Source organism: Babylonia areolata, chromosome 6, assembly GCF_041734735.1.
Source record: "Babylonia areolata isolate BAREFJ2019XMU chromosome 6, ASM4173473v1, whole genome shotgun sequence".
NCBI classification, from domain to species: domain Eukaryota; kingdom Metazoa; phylum Mollusca; class Gastropoda; order Neogastropoda; family Buccinidae; genus Babylonia; species Babylonia areolata.
This window is the reverse complement of record NC_134881.1, coordinates 49991889-50019125: the sequence shown is the minus strand read 5'-3', so window position 1 is coordinate 50019125 and position 27237 is coordinate 49991889. Positions and strand designations below refer to the sequence as shown.

Below are 27237 nucleotides of genomic sequence, written 5' to 3'. Positions count from 1 at the left end.
AAATCCCTGCATCGACTGATGTAGAAGAGGTATGGAGCACCTTTAGAGAAGCTGTGTACGCAGCAGCAGCTGACACACTCGGCTTTGTACAGAGGAGCCACAAAGACTGGTTTAACAAGAACGACTCTGGAATCTCCAAGCTCCTGAACACACTGCACATACAGCATGAAGATCACATTTCCAATAAAGACTGCCAGAAGGAGAACCAGTTCTTGCAAACCAAGCAACTCGTACAGAAGAGGCTGCGTGATATGAAGAACACCTGGAAGGTGAGAAAGTCCAAAGAGCTTCAGTCCGCTGCTGATGCTCATGACATGACCTTCCATGATGGTCTCCGAGCTGTGTATGGGCCAAGAGTCACAGGATCAACCCCTGTCCGAGCCTTGGACCAGACCACCCTCCTGACAGACAAGACAGACATCCTTGCCCGCTGGGCAGAGCACTTCAACACCCTCCTCAACAGGGACTCGTCCGTACTGACGAGGCAATTGTAGCCCTCCCACAGTTACCAGTCAATGACTCGCTAACTGCCCCTCCCACCAAGGCCAAGACCCAGAAGGCCCTGAAGCTGACAACGTCAGGAAAAGCACTAGGAGCGGATGGAATGCAGGCTGACATCTACAAGTATGGAGGCGAGGTGCTGACAGGCAAGCTGACTGCCCTGTTCCAGTCTATCTGGGAGAGAGGGGAGGTCCCCCAGGATTTCAAGGATGCTTCAATTGTCCACATTTACAAACGGAAGGGAGACAAAACATCCTGCGATAACCACCATGGAATCTCTCTCCTCTGTATCTCTGGCAAGATCTTCGCCCACATCATACTTTACAGACTGGTTGACCATGTCTCCAACACAGTCATCCCTGAAGCACAGTGCAGCTTCCGCTCAGGCAGGGGAACATGTGACATGGTGTTTGCCATACGCCAGATGCAAGAGAAGTGCCGTGAGCAGAACAAGGAGCTCCACATGGTCTTTGTAGACCTGACTAAGGCCTTCGACACGGTGAACCGCCATGGTCTGTGAAGATCCTCCTAAAGTTTGGCTGCCCAGAGAGCCTAATCCAGCTGATTGCATCTCGATGGCATGCAGGCGAGAGTACAGGAAAATACTGACATGTCGGATCCGTTCCCTGTGGTAAATGGAGTGAAGCAGGGCTGCGTCCTGGCACCCACACTGTTCTCCATTCTCTTCTCTGCCATGCTGATTGACACCTTCAAAGACTGTGACTGGGCATCTACATTCAGTTTCGCACAGATGGCAAACTTTTCAACTTGCGGCAACTCCATGCCAGGTCCAGGGTGTTTGAGGCACTGTTGAGAGAGTTCCTCTTCCCTGATGACTGCGTGCTTGCTGCACACACCTATGAGGACATGCAGTTCATTATGGACTGGTTCTCAACCTCCTGCAGGTGATTTGGACTCACCATCAGCCTCAGCAAGACCGAGCCCATGTACCAACCAGCTAGCTCACAGAACGCCAGCGCCTCCCCCCCCACCTGCAATCAAGATCGATGACACAGAGATCAAGTCAGTCAACAAGTTTGCTACCTGGGCAGCACCCTATGCAGCAACAGAGCCCTTGATGCAGAAGTGACGCTGCGCATCACCAAGGCCAGCTCCGCCTTTGGCAGACTCAACAACAGGCTGTGGAACAACAAAGGCATCAGGCTCAGCACCCAAATCAAAACCTACAGAGCTGTTGTGCTGACCACCTTGTTGTACTGCTGTGAAACATGGACGACGTATCGCCGTCACATTCAACAACTTAGCAGTTTCACCAGAGATGCCTACGAAAGATCCTCAACATAAAGTGGCAAGACAGGGTCTCCAACCTCCAGGTCCTGAAGAGGAGCGGCCTGCCCAGCATCGAAAGCCTGTTGTTCCAGTGCCAGCTATGCTGGACAGGACACGTTGTCCGCATGACAGACAGCAGGATCCCGAAGATGCTTTTGTATGGCCTGCTGAAGGAAGGCCACCATGAACTTAGAAGACCCTGCAAGTGCTTCAAGGACACCTTGAAGACAAACCTCAAAGCCTGTGACAGACATCGCTTCCTGGAAAACTGACGCCCTTGACCACTCTCTCTGGAAGATGCTGTGCTCTAGTGGCATAAAGACATTTGAAAACAAGAGAACGCTGGCCATTAACCCCAAGGCTGCCTGCATGACGAGATAACTCGTCATGGCAAGCATGTATGCTTCGCTGCCACAATGACGAGATAACTCGTCATCGAAATATTCTGACTTTTCCCTGGTTTGCATTCACTTCGTTGACAAAAATAGTGGTAGCTTTAGCCTGGGGAATCTCTCTAGATTCTATTCATAGCTAGAAACCCCATCTACGTCATGAAGCAGTCCTTCATTTGAACGTTTTGGTTGGGTCACTGTCCAAGTGTTTGCCTGACTTCTCTCCTCGCTCAACAAAATGTCGGACTGACGCCGTGCTCAAGACATGCGATCGTGACAAACTAAATCAACCAAGATTTCTTTCTTTAGCTGATGCTCAGAAAGAATTGAAGCGTAAATTCGAAGGAGAAGATAGTGATGAACATTTATAGGACGATCTGATAGAAAATAAAGGGAGCAATCAAGAGAGTGGCCAAGATGCGACTGTCAGTGAGTGATGCCGGCTGTACAGATGTTAGCAGTCGACAGAAGATGACCGAATTAGCAGCAGAGCGATATTCTTGGCACGCAGCCAACGCGGTCTGATGAGAACTGAGAAAGCGGATACATGTTGCTGTGTGGCTTAAAGTCTTAACTCCCGAGAGCAAGGTTTCGGTTGCGCATGCGCACTAGAGCCTATCCATAAAAGGGAAAGGGGCGGAGTTTATCTATAAAAAGCGCGAGCACGTGTCCGGTAGGTTAGTAGATCGTCATATTTCTCTCCGTTTGCATGTTTTACAAACAATGTGGTCGTTTACGGTTGCCAACGTCGAGGGGCTGTCTGCATGCTTTCCAATTCTCACCGGACAGTACCACGTGCTGGTGCTATTTTTATCTGACAGACACGTCTAGCGCAAACACAAACGGCTCTAGCTCCGCCCTTTTTCTCTGCATTCAAATTTTGTATTACGTGTAGCTGACACATTTTGTACTTTCCAAAGTCAATTCAGGTCTAGATTGGAAGCTGCTAGGCAAATCTCGCTCTCTGCCATAAATGAAGCCAAACCGTAGCTTTATTAGGCTTTTATTTTGAATAAACCTTCACCGACGTCACAGTGTCAGACTCTGGTGAGAAACTGGCTTGATTCAAATCGCCCGCCATTTATAGTCCGGTTCAGGCTTTAAGGTGATGGTAATGTCTCTACTGCAGACTTTAAAAAAATTCTTAACCCTTTCACTTCTGAAACTATTTGTGATTTTTCCAAATTAATCACCAACCTCTAGAAAAAAAATTCACAAAAATCAAAATTATGCTCATAAGTATGTAAATGCTTTCTTGAAGGAAAATGAATGGAGAATATAATTCTCATAACTTCATTGTTGACAGGCTGAGATAACTCCCAATGAGGGGAAGGTAACTCTGGTTTTTAGAAGAAAAAAAGATACACATTATTTTTTTGGGTGGGAGTGGGAGGACAAAATTCAAGTTTGTTTATTTTATGGCTGGTAACAGTGATAAATATTAGCAAATGTATTAGACACAACAACCAAATGTAGTTATGTTGTTTCCTTCACAATCATGTTTTAAACATAAACACTGTACATAACCACTCACACCCACCCACACACCCTCCCACCCAAACATCCAGAAACACTATCACACAATATTACAACACAAAAACTCACAGTAAACAATATCTTGGCGTGAAGCTTTCATCTGGAGGGTTTCAGAGTAGATGAAAACCCTAAAATAAAGGTTTCAAGCTAATATATTGGGTTTTTTCTATACCCACTTCTGACACAACCCCACCCCCTTCCTGTTGATGTACCTTGTAGCATGTAGTCATTATCAGGATAACAAGAATCACTTCAACTGATCAACAACAACATTACTTATTTTCTGCCACATTTTTGTAGTTGCCACTATTGATGTTGTGCAGAAAATCAAGCAAAATTCTAGCCACCTCTTCTGTACTGTCCGTTCTGGCAGCCATGCTGATACGCTCAACAGCTTTTCACTTTATAAAACACAAAAAACTGAGCCAAAACTTGCCAAGAAATTGTTTCGAACAACCATCAAGGCCATCACCATTTGCAAGGGAGGTAAGCATTAAGCAAATGAGCAGCTGGACACCTGATAATACAGTAACCCCTAAATTGCGGATATATACGTGGTCGGTAGTGACAGACTTAAATGCCCAAGATGTACCAAAATAAACATGATTTGAATGGCAGTATCACCTCAAATACTGTACCCATTTATCACCCTAAAAGAAACATGTTTAAATATTAATTTTTGAACGTATTTGTAGACGCGGATTAGCAATGTAAGATTACTTACTCTTGGCCCAAACATGCTTGGTTCGAATCTGCATTGTGTCTTTTTTCTTCCTTCTTCCCCCCCCCCCCCCCCCCCCCCCAAAAAAAAAACCTTTATATCAAATACAGAACACATTTCAATGATTTTTTTAATTTTCTAAAAATTGAATTATACTTATATATTTTCAAATCTTTTATCAAAGTGTAATTTATGCTGAATCAGTGAAAAAGTCAGTTGTTCTTCCTTTGTACAAAAAAAAGTGACTCCAACAATCCTAATGTGTATAGTAAAATATATATCACGATTACATTACCATCAAGAGGTGTACCACATGATCTGCCATGCGCCTTTGGGACAGTCTGATCACTGCATGGTGTATCTGGTGCCAGTTTACAAACAAAAACTAAAAGCTGAAAAACCAGTTGTTAAAACTGTAAAGCAATGGTCTGCCCCTGCCTTAGTCTAGAGGCCTTGTAGGATTGTTTTAACTGTACAGACTGGAATGTTTTTAAAGAATGCCGAGGACTTAAATGAATATACCAACACAATGTGTGAATACATTTCTTTCTGTGAAAGTGGTGCATACCAACAAGAAATATCAAAATATATTCAAACGACAAAATTTGGTGTCAGGGGACTGTTAGACAAAAAATAAAGGTAAAAGAGAGCTTTTTGTGAAACTAATGATAAAAAAGTCCACAATCAAACAAAAAGGAGAGTTGAAAAATGCATTAAGAAGGCAGGTCTTTATATAGGAAAAACTTAAAAGAAAATTTGTCTCAAACAATTCTATAAATGTGTGGATCAGACTGCACAACATCACCATTATAAAATGACCCACTGGACAGTCAACAGCAGTGACAGAACTCTATCAGACAAATTAACACATTTTACTCCAGATTTGACAAACCATTGTCTACTTCTGATATGGTTGCACCCAAATTCACCTCCACTCCCCCTTTCATTGTTGAAGAGAATGAAGTCAGACAGCACTTCAGTTGTCGAAAAATGAGAAAAGCCGCTGGCCCTGACATCTCACCAGGCCTTTTGAGAAAGTGTGCAGTCCAACTATCTAGTGTCTTCGCTGACATACTTAACGTGGCCCTTCAGTCATGTGTGGTGCCACACTGCTTTAAGAAATCAACAATCATTCCTGTTCCAAAGAAAGCACAGCCTAGTTGTCTTAATGACTACTGTCTGGTAGCCTTAACATCAGTTGTCATAAAAGCAGTAGAAACACTTGATTCTGCAATTCCTAAAAACCTACATTCCCCCATCTTTTGCCCCCTTTCAGTTTGCTTACAGAGCTAACAGATCAGCTGAAGATGTCCGTTTAACACAGGTCTCTACCACGTCCTCAGACACCTTGAAAATGCTAGGATCCTTTTCATTGGACTACAGCTCTGCATTCAACACATCTGTGCCATAAAAACTATATTCTAAATTGAAAAACCTCTTGCTGCCTGGATGGGGCGCGGGGGGGTGGGGGTGGGGGGGGGGGGGGGGGGGGGGGGGGGGGGGGGGGTGAGGGGGGGTGGGGTGGGGGGGGTGGTGGGGGGGGGGGGGGGGGGGGGGGGGGGGGGGGGGGGTGGGGGTGGGGGGGGGGGGGGGGGGGGGGGGGTGGGGGGTGGGGGGGGGGGAGGGGGGGTGGGGGGGGGGTGGGGGGGGGGTGGGGGGGGGGGGGGGGGGGGGGGGGGGGGGGGGGGTGGGGGGGGGGGGGGGGGGGGGTGGGGGGGGGGTGGCGGGGGGGGGGGGGGGGAAGTGGGGGGGTGTGGGATTGGTGTAGTTATAAATTGGTGGACTTGTGAAACCCTCAACCTCACAACCACCCCCTCTAACAACACACCGACCCCACCTATTTTTATCCCCCCACTTTCATCTAAAACACCACACTTATGTACCCCCCAGAAGACAGCACCACCCACAAACCACCAGCCCCATATCCCCGTCCCCCCCCCACCACCCATAATTTGTACACGGATCCCCAGATTTTCTAAGATGCAGACAGCAAGTGTTTCGTTGGTGACCTCAACTCCTCCACCTGTATTCTCAACATAAGTGCCCCACAGGATGTGTTCTATCCCCTCCCCACTGTTGTACTCACTATTTACACATGACTGTGCAACCCATAATAAATGTAACATCATGGTCAAATTTGCCGATGATACTACTCTATATGGGCTGATTACAAACAGGAAAGAGCCAAAATATTGGGAAGAAGTATTAGAACTTAGCTGATGTGATCTAAAACAACTTAGAACTCAACATATCAAAAACAAAAGAATTATATTTTAGATTTCAGGAAGACCAGCTTTGACCCCCTTAGTACTTATTAAAGACAAGCAAGCAGAGATCATTAGACGATTAGTGAATTTAAATTTCTGACTGATTGTTTCCAATGATTTGAAATGGGAGAAAAATATGGGAAAAAATTGTTAAGAAAGCACAACAGGCCTTCTACTTTCTTCGGCACCTCAAAAAGTTAGGAATTGAAAAAAAAATCATGGTTGACTTCTACAGAGTTGTCACTGAAAGTGTGTTAACCTTTGCTATTACTGTTTGGTACGGAAACATTTCCAAGGCAGAAAAAAACAGCCCTAGACAGAATCGTTAAAAACTGCCACCAAGATTACTGGGCTGATCTACCTTCTCTAGAGAACACATATTATAAGCGGTTACTCAAGAAAGCAGAATCAATCAGACAGGATGAATCACACCCAGCTTTTGGGGATTTTTCAAGCTGCTCCCCTTGGGTCGTCGGCACAGAAGTATAAGGACGAAAACCAATCGCTTTGCCAATAGCTCTTTCCCCAAAGCTGTCAAATCCCTGTCTCTCAAACAAATCCAGTATGATTAAAGAAAACTGCAATGAACAACTATCACCTACAGATCTTGTCAACTGTCATCAGCCCCATCCATATGTAATGTGCCGCTTATGTTCAAACATGTGATGTGTGTGCCTGCGCATGTGTGTGCACACTTGAGTGTTTAAGTGTACACGTGTTAGTGTGCATGCACAAGTTCTTACATTGATGCACATGTATGTGTCCAAAATTCTGCTGTATCTGCGTTTGTGTATGATTTTCGATTTATGTTTGTACCTTTCTATATACTATCCCCCCCCTTCCCCTCCCGAATATTCCATGTGACCCTGGTACACTTGGTAATAAAGATATATTCTATTCTATTCTTTTCTATCTGATTCTATTAACAAGAGACTCCAGGAATGGAAAACAGCACTGTTATGGAATTTCAAGCTGGGTTGAAAGAACATTACTCTACAACAGATCACATGTTAACAATAAACATTGGTGGCTTTCATACAAAAACATTTTTATTTGAATAGCATGTAAGTTGCTCTCACTGATTTTGAATAACCTGTTGACGCTTTGGAATTGGCTTTTTGTGCTTCAGTTAATGTGTTGGAGACACAAAAGCTTTTATTCGTGCATTTTGTATAAAAATAAAATTTAATTTTAACCGACAGCAGATGGCAGAACTGGAATTCACAGACACAAAACAGAATCCGATCTGAGATATATCGTCTGATGAATAACTTACATGGTGGTGTCCTAAGTACCGTAAAGTTCGGTCTATAAGCCGCAACTTTTGACTCCAGCTTCAACCTCTGTGGCTTATACAATGATGCATATTATTTGAGGATTTTTAACGATCCCGGGAGTGTCACGTTCTCGTCTATTCTTAGCTGCCCTTCAACTCACCAAAATGATTTCTGTCCATGAATTTTTGGATGTCCAGGATAGTGTGCTAACTGTTCACGTTTTATAAATCAAATCCGCACACATTAAAGCCTTCAGATCAGCATTCAGTTCTACTCTGCTCAAGCGTACACCCTCATCATGCCGAAAACGTGACGTTATTGCCTATGATGCAGCCTTCAAATTGAAGGCTATTGACCTAGCAGACGACAGTGCAAGCGACGAACCAGCAGCGACCTCCACCTTCATGTTCATGAAGTGAAAGCGAGGCTAAAGTCAGTGACAAGATGGCGGAGGAAGCTGTGCTGGTTCTCTTCAGGTTCAGGTTCAGGTTAGGGGCTGATGTTGATCATCGTAGCCTCACGGCTTTTTACGCCCCGTCTCATTTATGATTAGCACAAGGCCCCACGACCTTCTTTGTGCTATGTCGTTATCGGTCTTGTCTCAGTCTAAGTAGACCCAGTTACAATTATCTTGGACCATCAAAGTCAAACCAGATGTCTTTTAAAATTTTGTGATTATCGATAAGGTTCTTGAAGTTGTTGGTATTGGAAGCATACTTGATGTTAGTGGTTAATTTGTTCCAGTCGTTAGTAACCCTATAACTTCAACTCGGACACTGAAGACAAAGATTTCAGTGGATTCAGTCAGCAGGATGACGTTGAATAAATGTGACTATCCCCTAAATTATGGATCTTATTTTCGTTGTGCTTATTTATTATTTTTTTGTGGCACTAGCAGTATTTTCGCTTGCTTTTCTTTGTGTCGTTCCCGCTTGTGTTTATTTCATAACCTACAGTATTGACAGCTTTTCTGAAGTACCAGTATGTGTTCCGGTACCGGAAACAAGTGTGGCTTATAAGCCAGTGCGGCTTATGTATGTATAAAGTTCAATTTTTTCCAAAATTTAGAGGGTGCAGCTTATACAGACCTTGTTCGTTAGGAAACCGGAAGTCAGTGAAAAGTTCAGCCCCTTCATCTTGGGACGTCCAGATAAGGCAACATGGCAACTCTGTCCGCTGAAACTGAAAGTGTGCTTGAATCCATGAAAGTTTAAGAACCGAAAGAGTATTTTAAAAAAGAATGGACAACTGTAAGTAGCGGGAAAGTTGAACTAGTTCGTCGTGCAAAGATTTTCAATTGTCGCAGAACCAGAAATAAGAAGGCGAAGTCAAGTCAGTTCCTGCTGTCACAGAGACATTTCTGCTGTCACAGTGACATAAACCTCCCGCAGATTTTTAACAACTGAACTGAAGAAAAAAGTATCGCTCCTGTGTGTGACCCATTCATTCAGAATCTATATACATTCTAGCATTTCATACTGTGGCTACATAGTACGAGTGAGTGTGTGCGTGCGTGTATGTGTGCACGCGCGCGCGCCTTCTAAAAACAGATTTCAGACTTGAGAAAATGGCCATTGCTGTTCCAATGAATTTGATCTTTTTCTGGCTTTTCTATCACATGACTTTTTAATACATATTGTGGGGAGTTGAGCATGGAAATCTGTGGGGAAATGAGTGGTGCAGTTTAGCATGGAAATTGTGGGGATAAGAGTGGTGGAGCCGTGCATGGAATTTGATTAAAGATAATCATCATCAAGACTGATTCATGTTTGTTTCATCACAGCTGTATTGATGATTAACTGCAAGTAAAGAATGATTTCATCTTATCGTGTAGCATGCATGCATGTGTGCATACAGTACTCATTCATCATTACAAGTGACATGCATTGATAAGTCTTCTCAAGACACCCAGACATTGACACACCAGTCTGGTACAATCAGCTGGCCTGTTTACCCTAAATGGATATGTATGTACTTTCACCAGGTTAGAATATGTATTTCTTTTATGGAAACCTGCAAGTTCATTGTATCTAACAACTGACAAAAGGATTAACTCATACATACCAGTTTTCTCTGCCAGATGCCATTTTTTAGAAACTGGTAGTGCTGTAAGTTCTTAGTGTAAATATTTGCATTTATTTACATTTGCATGCACCACCTCCCATCTTTTATTTCCTGTACTTTTTAAAATCATAAATAAGTATATATATATATATATATGTGTGTGTGTGTGTGTGTGTGTGTGTGTGTGTGTGTGTGTGTGTGTTTACTGCTTGTTGTCAGATTTGTACAATCTAATTTGGACTATTTACAAAATGCACTGTAAACAGGTCTGAGTCAAACACAAACAGACTTGAAGAAAATCACTTTGATTAGATATTTTCTTTTATTTTTTTGTATCATTCCTTCATACCTAAATGCTAAACAATGAACAACTGTCTAAACAATTTGAGCTATTTATGATGTGAGCACCATTTAGTTTTGGATGTTGTGCATGTGTGTGTGTGTGTGTGTGTGTGTGTGTGTGTGTGTGTGATATACATCTGTACTGAAGTGCAATGTCTACATTCACAAAGTTTTGATTTTTTTTCCATGATCACAAAGAACAAAACAAAACTGCAGAAGTAGCAGTGATGTCTTCTTGGACTTGCACATCTGACAGCTGTGACCAAAAAAAGAAAAGAATATATAATTATAGCTTGAATGTTATGACAATTGTTTCAGTTACACATTTTCAGTCAAACTCCATACAACCCCCAAAATGTGTCAGATCTATTCACTGCATCATGCATGTGCAGAATCTCAAGCCAGTGAGTTGTTTAAATTTGCAACAATAACTATGCTTTATCTATCTGTCTCTGTGTGTGTATGTGTGTAAACATTCACATTGCCTGTGGAAGTAGCAAGGATCTCACTGTCTCAGTATCACTGTTACAACACTTTCTGAAAATGTGCAAGCATTTCCATTTGAAAGAAGTATGTGCTGACAAATGTTGTATAGTGGAAATTCTTTGTAGTGTTTGTTTCAGGGGTACACTAGTCAGTTTTGTACTATGTGTCAGAGATGCATATATCTGTGCTGAATAAATATCACAGCTAAGAATGTGACCAAAAAACAGACAGACACACACACACACACACACACAAATCCAGCTGAATGATACAACATTGGTGACTGGAAGTTGGAAAAGACTGGCCAGCTGGTGTATCGCAATTCTCCGTTTTAAAGGTTAAATTGTGCTTTTGGATTCAAACATTAGACAGATAAGTGTATGAGAAATGAAGACAGTATAATTATCCCTCTTTGAGAAATCAGACCCAAAACGTTCTTAGGCTTGGCTGTTGAATTGAAACAAATATATTTTGAAACATAAAAAATGAATATTCGATTCAAAATGTCACATACCGTGCTTGTTTTGAAGACCTTGTTTGTGAAAAGTGAATATCATCGCCATGAGGGTGCGGTCCGCAGTTCACGAAATGATTCTGAGCTCGCCATGCTCTTTGCAATCGGTTCGTGGCTGGTATTCGTTGCGATAACACCTTTTTCCTTTGAAGTTCGAACAGCACACAAAGTACTTCTGTCCTCCCATTTTCCCCAGACCCATTGTGAAGCATTTACAAAAGTACAATCGATGAACTCGCAACTTTCACTTTTAGAGACTCCCCACGAATTCTCTTTCCGGCGTAATCAAGGGTAAATTACTCTTTTTTTTTTCTAACGAACAAGGTCCTATACCAGTGCGCTCAATAGACTGAACTTGATGGTACATTAAATCAGAACAAGCACAACCGAACGTCACCAACGTGACTCCACAGGAGTGCAGGGTCTCCTCTGGAGTGTGGCCTCGTGATTGCCTAACATCGACAGTTCCCTGTGGATGGCTGATGCAGGGACCGCAAAAAATGAACCCAGGGATATTTGTGGGGTGGGGATTCGGAATGAATGGCATCCCACTGAAATGGCGCAGCTCATGGAACAGCAACAAAAAATGAAAATTAAAAAAAGATTTATTTGTGGTGTTTCTGAATGGTTTGTCCATCAAATGACTTGTCCATTATGCAGAGTCAAAGGAAGATGAAGTCCATTTTATGTTTGATTGTTAAGAACTGAGAGCTAATAGACAACAAGTAATTCCAAAAAATATTTCAAACAACCATGTTTATTTCAGCTTGTCCTGTTCATGTCATCTACGAATGATGATATTAAACAATCCTGTATCTATATCAAGCATATACAGGTAAAATGCCATTGAAACAAAATGAAAAATCTGTGTAAATCAGTAAGCTACTTTCATTTCTTTGTGTGTATTTCCCTCTTAATGGGTATGGCCTTTATGAATCAAACATCTGAGCCTGAGCTTCTCTCTCTCTCTTTGACACACACACACACACACACACTCAGACACACATTCACCGCAAGTACAATTATTTCACAATACAGGCACACATACACAGGCACAAACACAGACAAACATATTCAAATCTGATATAAAAAATAAGCATGCACATTTACTAAAGTACATATCCAGTTGCAAATACCTGCACATTTATACCTATATAAATGCAAAGTATATATTGAAATTAATACACACACACATTCATTACGATGCTTTAAATTCTTTATCATCGAGGGTAATAGAAAAGCAAGTAACATGCTTTTTTATATCAAGCCCTCCCCCTAAAAAAGAGACTATAGTAAAAAGCAAAGAGAACAAAAGGAGAAATTCAAAACACTGAAAATACATGCATCCCTATTACCCCACCCTTAACCAAGAGTAGAATAAAAGAAAATAACAAGAGGGAAAAGAAAAAAAAGTGTGTAAAAAACACAGCCTAAACACAAAGTCCTTTCTTCACAATCAAACACCACCCCCACACACACATCTGCTGCACAGACAAGCAAGCAAGTGGACAGACAGAGAAAAAAAGAATGAAAGGGAACCCATAAATCATCTTAAAAGCAAAGCTGGATTTTAGGTGTCATCCAGCTTTGTGAATAGGTACCTTTTTAGTCTCTGTTTGCGTTGTGTTAAGTATATTTTTGAAAGACGACAGTAAATTTAATTGATCATTCAAGTAAGTACTCCCTCTGTAATGGCACCGTTACAAACAGGCAAGCAGTCAAGTGGTGAGACTCCCACGTGGGGATGCCATGGGTCTTTCTGTATGAATAACATCCCCGCCTCCTGGAAATTCTGTGCTAGAAATTTCATCTTTTCCATCACTCTCTTCGTCACTGTTGTCTCCTTTTTCTGCCTTCCCAGTCCATTCCCCTTTCTTTTTTCAAGCGAGCCTTGACACTTTTTTCTCTTTTCCGCAGTCTATGATGTACTAACTGAGCTGTTTCACTCTGGCAATTTGGTAGTGAGATGTAACCACTGGGATGGTCACTCGCTGCCCATTCTGCATTGTTATTTGCCTGTATGGCTTTTTTTATGTATTTTTGTTTGGCTTTGAAGTATTGTTTTTTTTCCTTTTTAACAATTTTTTGTAATCTGGAAATGATAAGCAGAATGGCTGGCATCCTCAGCATGGCCAAGTCTTATTTGCTGTATGGAGCTAAATGGTTGGGATACTGTGCCATGAACTGTTTTGTGGGTTTGTCTTAGTGTGTTTTTTTTGTAAATGTGACAGTTTTGTGTTGACGCGGTTGAGCATTTGTAAGGTTTGACAGTCCTGATATGGCCCTGTGCAGCTGACAGGACTATAAGCAACAAGAACAATGCAGTGAGACACAAAGAAGAGAGAGGTGCAAACTGAATGCTGTTGGGAAACTGTACATCCGTGTAAGTGTCTGGAAGTCTGGCAAAAAATAGTGCTATTGACACATACTGACATAGTGCTACTGACACATAACGATAACAAAAATTGGGCTAGAAAACATGGTGCTATTGACACATAAAGCGCAACTGACATGAAGCGCTATTGACACATAGCGCTACTGAGATTATAATACTTAAAACGGTAGTGCTATTGACACTTAATGCTACTGACGTAATAAAGACGCATAGTGCTAATGGCATGAAGTGCTATTGATATGTCCCCAAGGTTGCTTTGAAATTTACTAAAGATAATGTATGCCTGGACACTGCACACCCACACACATCACATACCCAGAAACACTTCAATTACATCAGTTTCCTGACCCATAATACAATGTCATTTCCAGTAAACAGCAAAAAACAAATAGTAAGAACTGTGGAACCTGAACAAGCGAAAGAAGTACACTCACTTCAGTTCTTTCATGGCAATGTGTAGTGGATCTGTCTCTCCCTCTAATTCAACCATAACAGGAGCACACATTCTGCAATAAACCATGAAACAAAGGCTGATATATGGATAAATCACGAATACAACATGATCACAAAAATCATCCACATTTCTGAATGTAATATTAATATATTTTCTTTTGACTGCATGTATCTCTATGTGTCAGGTCAGATAGATGTATCTGCTACTGGTAACCTGGATCCCAGTACTACCTGTCACAGGGTCAAATTGCTGGCGACTAAACCAGCACCCCCACCAGTCCTCTCAGGAGGATGGTGAGAAGGGTGGCTAGACACCCTGGTGGAAATAAATGACCCATCAAAGGGTGCCAGCTCTGGAGAACTACCTGCGGCCACCTAGCTAAGGGAGTAAACCCTGACAGAAAATCCAGTGCGGGGCCCCTAAGGCGGTTGGATGGCAGACTTTGTCACTTTCCGCCAGCCCCTGCGGCCGTGTTGGCACCAAAACGTAACAGTCTTGCTGTTCCTTTGGATCTGTCAGCGAGGTGGAGAGGGGGGATAAGCTGCATGGGCAACAGCCTGTCTTCCATATTACATTGCCCAGGCTTATATCCGTCCAGCCATCCACAAACACCTTGCACCTACAACCTGGAGAGGACACTCCAGCTTCGCTACTAGCACTAGTGTCGAAATAACACGTGAAGCAACAGTTACTGGTTGTAAGTTAGCACTCAATTGGCGTAGAGTCGACGCCAGGGGTTGCTTTTGATGGTGGGAGGGACCCTCGCATCCCACTGGACAGCTACCATCCACCCAAGCTGGGCAGCCCCCAGCCAATTAGATGCTGTCCCACCACGACCTGCCTTCGTCTATGGGTGTATGAAGATTAGGAGAATATCCAACAAGCAGGTCGTTAATTTCCGCACCAGACAAAAAGAAAACTTCAAGAAATGGATCAACAATGAAACTGGCCTGTTGGAATATCCGGACAATGATGCCTGGGCTCTCCCAAGATCCACAAGACATCAGCGACGCCAGAAAGACGGCCGTCATAAACAGTGAGCTGAAGAGACTAAATGTGGGCATTGCCACTCTGCAGGAAACACGGGTGGCTGACTCAGGAACACTAAAGGAGAGGGACTACACCTTCTGGCAAGGAAAGAGCTCTGATGCCCCAAGAGAGTACAGAGTAGGCTTTGCAGTCAGGAACAGTCTGCTGAACATGATCGAACCAGGCAGCTGCAGCTCAGAACAACTATTGACTCTCCACCTCAACATCCCCAAAGGCTATGTCACTCTCGTCAGCGCATATGCTCCAACACTGTCTGCCTCTCCAGACACCAAGGATGAATTCTACAAAAATCTCGCATCAACCATAAGGAACATCCCCAGGACAGAACAACTTGTTCTCCTGGGTGACTTCAATGCCAGAGTGGGTGCAGACGATGATTCGTGGCCCTCCTGTCTCAGTTCCTTTGGAGTGGGGAAAATGAATGAGAATGGACAGTGACTACTTGAGTTTTGTACCTGCCATGAACTGTGCATCGCCAACTCCTCCTTCAACACGAAGCCCCAACACAAAGTCATCTGGAGGCACCCACGCTCAAAACATTGGCACCAACTAGATCTGATCCTGGTAAGACAAGCTGCCATCAAAAACCTTCTCCACACTCTTACCACAGCGCAGACTGCGACACGGACCACTCTCTGGTATGCTGCAAGATCAGACTGCAACCAAAGAAATTCCACTGATCAAAGAAACAAGGGAACTCTCACATTGACGTCAGCAAGATGTCTCAGCCAGACCTTGTAGAACAGTTTGCAGAGGCCTTTGAGAGAGAATTTGATGTATTCCAGCCCAGAGACTGCCCCAGAAAGATGAGAAACGCTACGAGACACCATGCACCACATTGCTATGGCCACCTTTGGGAAGAAAACCGCTAAGCCCCACGACTGGTTTGAGGCCAAATCATCAGAGATGACTCCCAGTATTGAGGCCAGGCGCACTGCACTCACCGAGTACAAACGGTCACCCAGTGAGAAGAACCTGCAAATCCTCAGGGCCGCCAGGAGTAAGGTTCAGCTTAACGCCAGGCGATGTGCAAATAAGTACTGGACAGAGCTCAGCAAAGAGATACAGAATGCTGCTGAAAGAGGCAACATCCGAGGGATGTATTATGGCATCAAGAAGGCACTGGGACCAACACAAAGCAAGACTGCCCCCCTCAAAACCTCTACTGGGGAAGTAATCAACGATCCTAGCCAGCAGATGGAGAGATGTGCGGAACACTACTCCGACCTCTACTCCACAGAAAACATGGTGTCCAACTCAGCCCTTGATGCCATCAAGTGCTTGCCGGTCATGGAAGAACTTGATGCAGAGCCAACTGAGGACGAACTCAGCACGGCCATTAACAGCTTGACATCAGGCAAGGAACCTGGCAGCGACAGAATTCCCCCAGACCTCGTTAAACACTGCAAGACTACCCTTCTGCATCCTCTGCACACAGTCCTCTGTCAGTGCTGGAATGAGGGAGCTGTACCGCAGGACATGAGGGACACCAAGATTATCACCCTGTACAAAAACAAGGGTGAAAGCTGCGACTGCAACAACTACAGAGGCATCTCGCTTCTCAGCATTGTAGGCAAAGTCTACGCTTGGGTCCTTCTAATTCGCCTGCAGAAACTGGCCGAACGCGTTTACCCGGAATCACAGTGCGGCTTCTGAGCAGAGAGATCCACGGTAGACATGATCTTCTCCCTTCGCCAAACCCAGGAGAAGTGCAGAGAGCAGAGGATGCCCCTGTATGTCGCATTCATTGACCTCACCAAGGCCTTTGACCTGGTCAGCAGAGACGGATTTTTCAGAGCTCTTCGAAAGATCGGCTGCCCCCCCAAACTGCACAGCTTGATTGAGTCCTTCCACTCCAACATGAAAGGGATGGTGCAGTTTAATGGTAACCTCTCCAAGCCCTTTGACTTACGCAGCGGTGTCAAACAAGGCTGTGTCCTCGCTCCCACCCTATTTGGAATCTTCTTTGCTCTTCTCCTGGGGCATCCGTTCAGCACAGCACGAGAAGGGATCTACCTGGGGACCAGATCAGATGGCAGGATCTTCAATCTCGCCCACCTCAGAGCAAGGACAAAAGTCTGCGAAGCCCTCATCAGAGACATGCTCTTTGCCAACGATGCCGCAGTTGTGACCCACACCCAGCGGGACTTGCAGTCACTAATGGACCGCTTCTCCCAGGCCTGCAAAGATTTCGGTCTGACCATCAGTCTCAAGAAGACAAATGTCCTTGGCCAAGACACGCCATCTCCACCAGCCATCACTACTTGATGACTACGAGCTTGAAGCCATCCATCAATTCACTTACCTTGGGTCCACCATCACCGACAACCTCTCCCTTGACACCGAGATTGACAAGAGAATCGGGAAGGCAGCCACAACGCTAGCCCGCCCCACACAAAGAGTGTGGACAAATCCCAAGCTGACCACGAAGACAAAGATGGCTGTACTATGCCTGCGTCCTCAGTACCTTGCTGTATGGCAGTGAGGCGTGGACCACACATGCTCGTCAGGAGAAAAGGCTCAATACCTTCCACCTGAGAAGCCTACGGCGCATACTCGGTATCTCCTGGCAAGACAAGGTGACAAAGACCGAGGTCCTGACTCGCGCTGGCCTCCCAACCATGTATACCATGCTGAGACAGCGTCAGCTGCGCTGGCTGGGCCACGTTCACTGCATGGAAGATGGTCGCATCCCAAAAGACATACTTTATGGAGAGCTTGCCACGGGGCAGATTAACATCGGCCACCCACAGCTGAGATACAAAGACGTTTGCAAATGTCACATGAAGGTGCTTGAGATCAACACTGACTCCTGGGAGGACCTTGCAGATGACCGCAACAGATGGAGAAGCACTCTCAAGAATCAGCTACAGATTGGTGAGGACAAACTGTCAGCTGCTGCAGCAGAAAAGCGAGCTCACAGAAAAGGGACGGCAGCCAACAGACCAGCATCAGCTTACACATGTGACCGCTGCGACAGAGACTGTCTCTCTCGCATCAGTCTCTACAATCACAGGCGACGTTGCTTGGTCCAAGCAGACAGCCCAATTAGACATTAGGTCGGATATACTCTATCCATGGTCAGCCATGACCGAAGCAGGCCTACGCATACATCTGCATCTTGTAAAAAACACAAACAGCGAATGACAAATGCAACATAACTATTCATTATAAGCACAGGCTGTTTTTGCTACTTTTAACACCGTCACCTGTAAATGCCAAAGCCAAACAGCTGAATGGCACCAAAACAGTTTCTGCATTCCTGTGCTTTACTACTGACCTCATCCGTCACTGATCAACCTCCTACAGCACCACATTCCTCCCCTTCCTCTCTTTCTCTTTCCAACAGCACAGCACCCATGTTCACAGCACCCGTATCTTCCAGCAGGCAGGCACTCTCACACATCCTATCCTTTCTGCGTCATTTATTTGTCTTTGTTGGAAGAGTGATCTTACTAGTGAGACTGAAGAGTTACTGTAATTTCCGGCCAACAAGACACTGCAGTGCAAAGGTGCATCCCCTGAATTAAAGCACATAAAGTACACACATCCAATAAGCTGCATCTGCTGCAAAGTGAAAGTCCATTGTGGCTCTGGTAACAATGGATGTTGTTATCTGAGTAGTGACATCATCTTCGGAAAACCATATCGGGATCCAACTTTTCTTCTGCTTGTTGACTCGGTTCTGTTACTCAGTCTGTCTGCTCTGTTATATGCTGCTTTCTTTTTCTTTTTTTTTCTTCTTTTTTTAACACTTTAATAAAATAATTTTACAGCCTTCAGTCGAATGTACACTTCTTCAATCAGAATCCAGTCTGCTAGCCCGGCTTTCAGTCCCATCCGCCATTCTGCTTTCCGTTCTGCTTTCTTCTGAAAAACATGCAGTTCCCTTCCGATCTGGTGCAGTATGCAATATGGTTTTGATTCGATTCAATGGTGAACATGAACCATGTTGAATCAAACAGTGTTAAGATTGAAGTGTTGCTGTTTAGCGCTATTATGAAGGTTCATTGTAATGAATGTTGTTGTCATGTATTCAGTTTCATGTTGTGTCAGGTGTCCCTATGCGGTGGTCAGAACTTAGTTTTCAGACACAGATTGGGCTCATACAGCCAATAAGATGCAGGGGTCAGATTTGAATAAATAAAAAGTGGCACCTTATAGGCAGAAAATTATGGTATGTTCCTTTGTAATGAGGTTAAAAGTCAAGACAAATAAATAACCAGGATCAGAACTTCTGGCTGCTGCCTCCCAATGACTGAACATCAAGAATGGGTGTTTGTTGTTAGTTGTATGAACGAACGTATTTCTTTCCCTCTATCATACCCCAAGCTTCCACTTCAACGGTCTTTCTGTCCTTCCAGTTTTCAACCTACCTGCATACCTACATGCATACACATACACACTACTTACGCGATCTGCAATGCTCGTGTGCCTAATACACGAGCTCGTTCATATTTGGTCATGTATCTTGTGGTGATCCGTTTAGAAGGGTCAACTGCTCCAGGCTGACTTTCCGTCAATACCTCCATCTTCTCTTCCCCCTGTTATTGTAATCCCCACAATCAAATTCATTAGTGAACTAGCCATGCACATGCACATGCACACAAACATATAATGAAAACTACATGGTCTTTGATGACCAGAATGCATCTCAAGGTATTAATCAAACAACACCTGACAATCAAAAGAATTTCTCTGGCAGCAGTTGGGCAACACTTAAAATTAACAGGACATCGAACTTTAAGTATATCCAATAACTATCTCAATACAAGATCAAAATCTAGTAAAGTGTAGATTTACTGATGATGTTGGGCAATCTTTTGCTTCACAATACCACTGTCCATGGAATCAGGAATCAGTGGAGTGTTGGACTATTGGTAACGCATCCACCTTTGAAGCAAGAGGATCTGAGCGCACTGGTTCCAATCCCACAGTTGCCAGTATTTTATCCCCCTCCACTAGACCTTGAGTGATGGTCTGAACTCCAGTCATTCTGATGATATAAAAATCCCAGGTCCCATGTACAGCATGCATTAAGTGCACGTAAAAGAACCCACGACAACAAAAGGGTTGTCCTGGTAAAATTCTGTAGATAAATCCACTTTAATGGGAAAACAAATAAAATTGCAGACAGAAAAAATACCAAAAAAATGGGTGGCATTTTCAGTGCAGCAACACCCTCTCCCTGGGGAGAGCAGCCCGAATTTCACACAGAGAAATCTGTTTTGACAAAAAGAGTGAAACAACAACAAAAGAGTTATTTCACCTCTACCATCAACAAAATATGATTGTAACAGTGATGTAACAGCCTTTAAATCTTGTTATCTATTCTGTTTGTTCTGTCATCATTAATACTGACACACACAAATCTGTCTGTACACTCCATTAAGAGTGAGACAAATTTAAGATGTACAACATTCACTCCAGCTTGCCAGTGCTTTGCAATTAACTGTCTTCTAGAAGTTATACCAGACAATTTAAATATTCAGTTCATGACTTTGCTAATTGTGTGTGTGTGTGTGTGTGTGTGTGTGTGAAAACAACAATAACAACAACAAAAAACAGCTGAAGCAAGCAAGCAACCAACCAACCACACAAACAAACGAAAAAAACCTAATGAAAAAGTAAAGCAATAGAGATGACAGGTCTGAGACAATTTTTCTTAACATTGTAAGATTTCAATGCAGTGAGTCACTCACTCACTGTTGTGTTTTCTGTGTATGCCTATTTTCATTCTTTTTCTGAGAATCTACCCAATTATCTGTAATACTAATAAATTGAACGTAAACTTTACTTTTTCATGATTCATTGACAAAATCAAGAATTGATCTTCCAAGATAAGAAAGAATAAAGAAATTTCATGTTCAATGATCATACAATTAAACTCACAAGATAGTAAGAAATTCATTTTGTCTCTTCTGGGATATGTTAATTACAATATACTGCCAGTTCAATATCAACAACAGTGACATGTACATCTAGTGATCTACCCTAACAAAATGAACAGCGGAAAATCCACCAAATGCTAGCATAGTACTACATAGCAAGACCATGGATTCCACCTGTTGAAAACCATCTGGGATGCAATAATCACAACTAAACCATTTCATCAGAACAAGAAATATTAGTTTTTACTTTTTTTAACAGCCAAACTTTAGCAAGTTCTGTCCATTTAATCAAATAATACACTTACCTCATTATCAACAGGTTCATCAAGTGCCTCCTCATCATCAATCTCGTCTGCACCTTCATCAAAGCTGGAGGGAAAAAATCCAAATGTATAACAGGAAAATTACACAATGGAAAATGTATGTACACATATCCATGCCTACACACACACACACACACACACACACACAAACATGTACACACACACATATATATACACAAACAAAGTTACACACATTTTATCATGGAACTTAAAAGGCAACAGAGAAACAATGGTCAGTGTCAAGGTCAACAAATTTAGAGAAGTCTTGCATATGATAAGCAATTATGATATTGTATTCTTGAAACATATTTAGATGGAGAAAATGCTTGATCATTAGATACAGCTATTCTTGGCTTTGCACCTGACACACATTACTACAGACCAAGATGTGCAAAGGTTCAGAAATCACCTGGCAGTCTGTCAATCATAAAAAGGAAGAAAATACAAAAGGCAGTCTAATCTAATAATTATGTCTAATTAAGCCCTATGCCGCATCTTTGTGACATACGGAATCAGCGATGAGCTGACATCGGATGGAGAACCAGAGTTTATCTCTCGCCAAACGGTCACCTTCCTCCACAACTGGGGAGTGCACCACAGAATCGCTTCCGTTGCAGTTCCCCATGGCAACTGCCGCGCCAAAGTCGGTGTCAAGACAGAAAAGCGCCTCATTACAGACAACACTGACGCCAATGGCTCCCTCAACACTGACAGTTTCCAGCACGCAATGCTACAGTACAGAAATACCCCTGACCGGGACACACACTTGTCCCCAGCCATGTGCATCTTTGGCCGCCCAATACGAGACTTTATTCCCATCCATCCCGGCAAGTACCAGCCACACTCCACTTGGCGTGAGACTCTGGCTTCTCAAGAAGAAGCCCTGCGTAACAGTCACATGCGTGATGCCGAACGGTTGTCAGAACACACCCGCCCACTTCTTCCACTGACTGTCAGAGACTGTGTCCAAATCCAGAACCAAGTTGGACCTAATCCTACCAAATGGGACAAAACTGGTGTCATCGTAGAAGTACGCCAGTTTGATCAGTACGTGGTGAGAGTGGATGGCTCAGGACGAGTCACACTGCACAACAGAAAATTCCTCCGGAAGTACCTACCGGTTGTTCCCCGCGCACCACTAATCATGGCTCCTGGTCCACCTGCATTTCAGATGCCAACACCAACAATGAGACTGCCTTCTCAGCCCAGTTCAACAGCTCCTCCTGCAACTACATCACCGACGCCTCAAGCCTACCCAACATGCCCACTTCCTGATGCCAAGACCACCATGACCGGGAACCTGTGTCCACCGCCTACCCCCAAGACCACCTCGACCGGGAACTTGTATCCACTGCCTACCCCCAGAGCCACGCCAACTTCCCGCACCTTCACCACCTCACCTCCCTCAGGGTGTGCCACTAATGGCCGTACCTCGAGAGCACTTCAAGCCTTGGCTTAAGACCACACAATGCCCCTGGCCTCGAAGAGTGGCCCTTGCCTGATGCAGCTGATCCTCCACCCGGCAATCGCCACGTCCGCCGCTCCGCCAGACTGGCACGAAAGCCTGACACACAACTGACTCATTGCTCCTTGATTGTCACACCATCAATATATATGTGTGCACACACACACACACACAAATGTTCACATACTTACATGTATACCTACACACACACACACACACACACACATAAAATGATAGATATAAAATAAATCCACACATACTGATACACACACATACAATAATAGTGTGATAATGAAATCAACAGCTTCATTTCTGTCACACAGACAAATATATCTAAAATACACAACCACACAACAGCCACCCCATTGCACAAACACAAGTTCCCATTATATAAATGCCATACTGCCAACGCAGTACTGTCATAAAAGAAAAGCATTACACCAATACTAGATAGACTACTGACTAGTAAGTAGTATTACTGTTCATAGACAACTATTACTCTGTGTTTGTGGATGTTTATATTGAGTGCCAGGCAAAAAAATCTCATCCCCCTAACAGTGACTGAATAATAACCAACATATGATTGAGGTCACTTTATGGAAGGCAGGAGGAATGCTTTGCAGGACCCTAAAATGGATAGAACAAGATGGCGGCACGCTAGTTAAGCGACTGAATCCACATAAAAATGTTGTAACAATGAAAACAGATTCGAACTGAAAATGGGTTACAACATCCAGTAATGGTAATAGTCTAACAGTAATACTAATATCGTTTCATCCACGTACTGGATTCAGGGCGCTAACAAGGGATTTTAATCGGACTTTACCTTTTATCATATCATATCATATCAAGGCGTGCAGGCCTGACGAGGCCTTTTGCCCGCTTGATGTGGGGAAGAAAAAGAGAGTCCCCACATATGTCTGATGCATTTTTCAACATTGAGTGCGCAATGCTTGAAAAATCAATAAATATGTAAATGAGTTTTGTAATTTAAATTTTTCAAATGAATATCAAGATAATTTTTAAATGTATTCACTGTTCCTGCGGAAACAACATCTTGTGACAAATTGTTCCAAACATTTGTTACTCTGTTAGTAAAGAAATGAACAAATCTGGAAGTTTTAACTGAAACTTTTAATAGTTTGTATGAATGGCCTCTTGTGGTACTGTTCTCATTCAATGTAAACAAAGAGTTTATGGTTCTGCTGTCATATAATCCATGTGTCATTTTATACATCTCTATTAAATCACCACGCAGTCTTCTATATTCTAAACTAGGTAACTTAAGTGCTTGCAACCTACTTTCATAGTCCATATCAGCAAAGCCAATGATTCTTTTAGTGAATCTTCGTTGAACATTTTCAATACTGTCTGTATGTTTCACTAAACCCGTATTCCAAACAACATTCCCATATTCTAAGACTGGCCTGACTAATGACTTAAATAATGGCACCATTATGTCTTTACTTTTACACTGTATGTTTCCAACTAGCATTCCGGTCAATCTATTGGCTTTTTTAATGGTTTCATTAATATGAACATCAAAAGAGAGACCAGAGTCAACAATGACTCCAAGATCTCTCTCCGATGAAGTCTCCTGCAAGTCCGTACCATTCATATAATACTTATAATGTGGATTATTTCTGCCTACGTGTAAAACTTTACATTTATTGTTATTAAATTTAATTTGCCATCTATCAGTCCAGTGTACTAAATTATCAATACTAACTTGTAATTTCAATCTACCGACATCAGAATCTACTTCCTCATAGATCTTTGTATCGTCTGCAAAGATTTTCACAAAACAGTCTAGTATGTCAGGCATGTCATTTATATAATATACAAAGAGTGTGGGCCCCAAGACACTGCCTTGGGGAACACCACTACTCACCTTAACAGGACACGATGACTCAGTCCCTACTGATACGTACTGTGTTCTCTCATCTAAGAAATCTTTTATCCATTCCAACAATTTACCAGAAATACCGTACCCTTGCAATTTAGCAATTAACCTATTATGTGGAACTTTATCGAACGCCTTCTGTAAGTCCAGATAAATTACATCCATTGGTTTATTGTTTTCAAGTGACTGCATCCAGTCATGTACAGTATTCAACAACTGAGTCACACAGGATCTACCACTGGTAAAGCCAAACTGATAATCAGACAGTAAGTTGTTATCAATCAAATGTTTATTCAAAGTATCACGTATGAAACCTTCAAAAACTTTACATACAACCGATGTCAAACTTACTGGTCGATAGTTTCCAGGGTCTTGTTTGTTACCTTTCTTAAATATTGGTTTTACTTGTGCTACTTTCCATGCCTGTGGGATCTTACCATATGATACAGTCTTAACAAACAGAATCTTTAAGGGAATAGCTAAACTATTATGTAATTCTTTTAGCAAATAAGGGTGCATTCCATCAGGACCAGTGGATTTATTTACCTTTAACTGTGAAAGTTTGTCACTAATAATCTTTTCTGAAACTTCAACATAATCTGTTGAAGCCTTGCATTCTGACTCAAAAGAAGGAACATTGGTGACATCTTCCACTGTGAAAACACTAGAGAAAAACAAATTTAGGACCTCAGCCTTTTCTTTGTCATTGTTAGTTAAAGTTCCACCAGGTGTGCTTAAGTTCGGAATAATCTCCTTTGGTTTAGTTTGTGATGCAATATAATTAAACAGTCTCTTTGGGTCACTTTTAATGTTCTTTGCAATAGACATCTCTTTTTCCTTGGTAGCTTTTCGTAATGCCCTTTTAACCTGATTTCGAGCACGTGCATAAGCATTATAATTTTCAGTCGTCCTATACTTCTTATACCATCTGAAGGTCCTTCTTTTCAATCGTATCTTTTCCAAAACAAAAAATGGGACAGTCTTTTTGTAACTTTTGTTTCCAGTCCAAAACTCTTTAAATGGCACATACTTATCTTGTAATTCCTTCAATTTATCAGAAATGCAAGACCAACACTCATCCACAGATTTGAGTTCCAAAGTCTCTTTCCAATTAATGTCATCCAATGCATGCCTCATTGTCTCATAATCACCTCTATCATAAAAATAGCGTCTGCCTTTCGACTTACCAGGTAGTAGAATACCAGTATCAACTTCAAAAATAATGCTAGAGTGGTGACTTTTACCTATAGGGGGATAATATAAAACATTATAAACTAAGTCATCTCTGTTTGCTAAAACTAAATCCAAAATATTTGCTGTTTGATTACCACGAAAATGTGTTGGTTCCGTAACAAACTGTACCACAAAATTATCTTGCAATACTTCCAGAAATTTTGAAGCAGGGTGGTCTATGTGTAATCCCGTGTAATTTTATTAGAATTCTTTTAAAAATTGAAACTTCCGACATATTCACATTATCATATGTCAGTCTAACCACAGACACTAGAACATTACTATTAGTGTCTATGGTCTCAGTAAATGCAGTGAAGAAATCACGCCAATTTTTTGCACGTGAGCTTGGAGTTCGAGAATATGCAAAATGAATTAAGTCAAACATCAACCAGAATGTGCAGGATATCAAGGCAACATAGGGTTGTAACTGAAAAAACGCCACCAAAATAAGTCAAAAAGTTCTAAAAATAAAATGAATTACCATTTTTCAATTCACTTACTCGTCTCCGAAATCTTCTTCGTCAGCCATGTTGCACTAAGGGAAATAACTGTAGGATCTGTATCACCACCGGAAGATGGAGATTGACGTCAAAGCGAAGCGAGGGTTGGGGAGGGGTGGAAACAACGTTTCTTTGTTTCTTTCTCTCTTTTTTTTTCTTCTTTTTTCCCCCAGTAAGTCTTTGTTCTCAACTTTCTCTCTTTTTACCTCATATCAGCAAAGGAATAACTTGTGGACTGGAGTGATGGCCTAGAGGTAACGCGCCGCCCGCCTAGGAAGCGAGAGAATCTGAGCGCGCTGGTTCGAATCACAGCTCAGCAGACGATAATTATTTTCTCCCCCTCCACTAGACCTTGAGTGGTGGTCTGGACGCTAGTCATTCGGATGAGACGATAAACCGAGGTCCCGTGTGCAGCTTGCACTTAGCGCACGTAAAAGAAACCACGGCAACAAAAGGGTTGTTCCTGGCAAAATTCTGTCGGAAAATCCACTTCGATAGGAAAAACAAATAAAACTGCACACAGGGGGAAAATTTTTTTTTTTTAAAGGTGGTGCTGTAGTGTAGCGACGAGCTCTCCCTGGAGAGAGCAGCCCGAATTTCACAAATACAACTTGCACGCAAGGTCACTGTTCT

The 27237-nt window shown here is 42.8% G+C and overlaps 1 protein-coding gene across 1 annotated transcript in view; it reads right to left on the bottom strand.

Annotated features, from left to right (window-relative positions):
- Positions 1–26753, bottom strand: part of LOC143283117 (DNA-directed RNA polymerases I, II, and III subunit RPABC2-like) — a 41926-nt gene extending 15173 nt beyond the window's left edge. The window contains exons 1-4 of the mRNA XM_076589251.1: positions 26605–26753; positions 21486–21549; positions 19703–19833; positions 14220–14291 (exon numbers count right to left, since the gene is read on the bottom strand). Coding sequence (XP_076445366.1) covers positions 14220–14291; positions 19703–19833; positions 21486–21549; positions 26605–26633 — 296 coding nt within the window. The 5' untranslated portion in view covers positions 26634–26753. The remainder of the gene's footprint in view (positions 1–14219; positions 14292–19702; positions 19834–21485; positions 21550–26604) is intronic.
- Between the last annotated feature and the right edge of the window lie 484 nt (positions 26754–27237).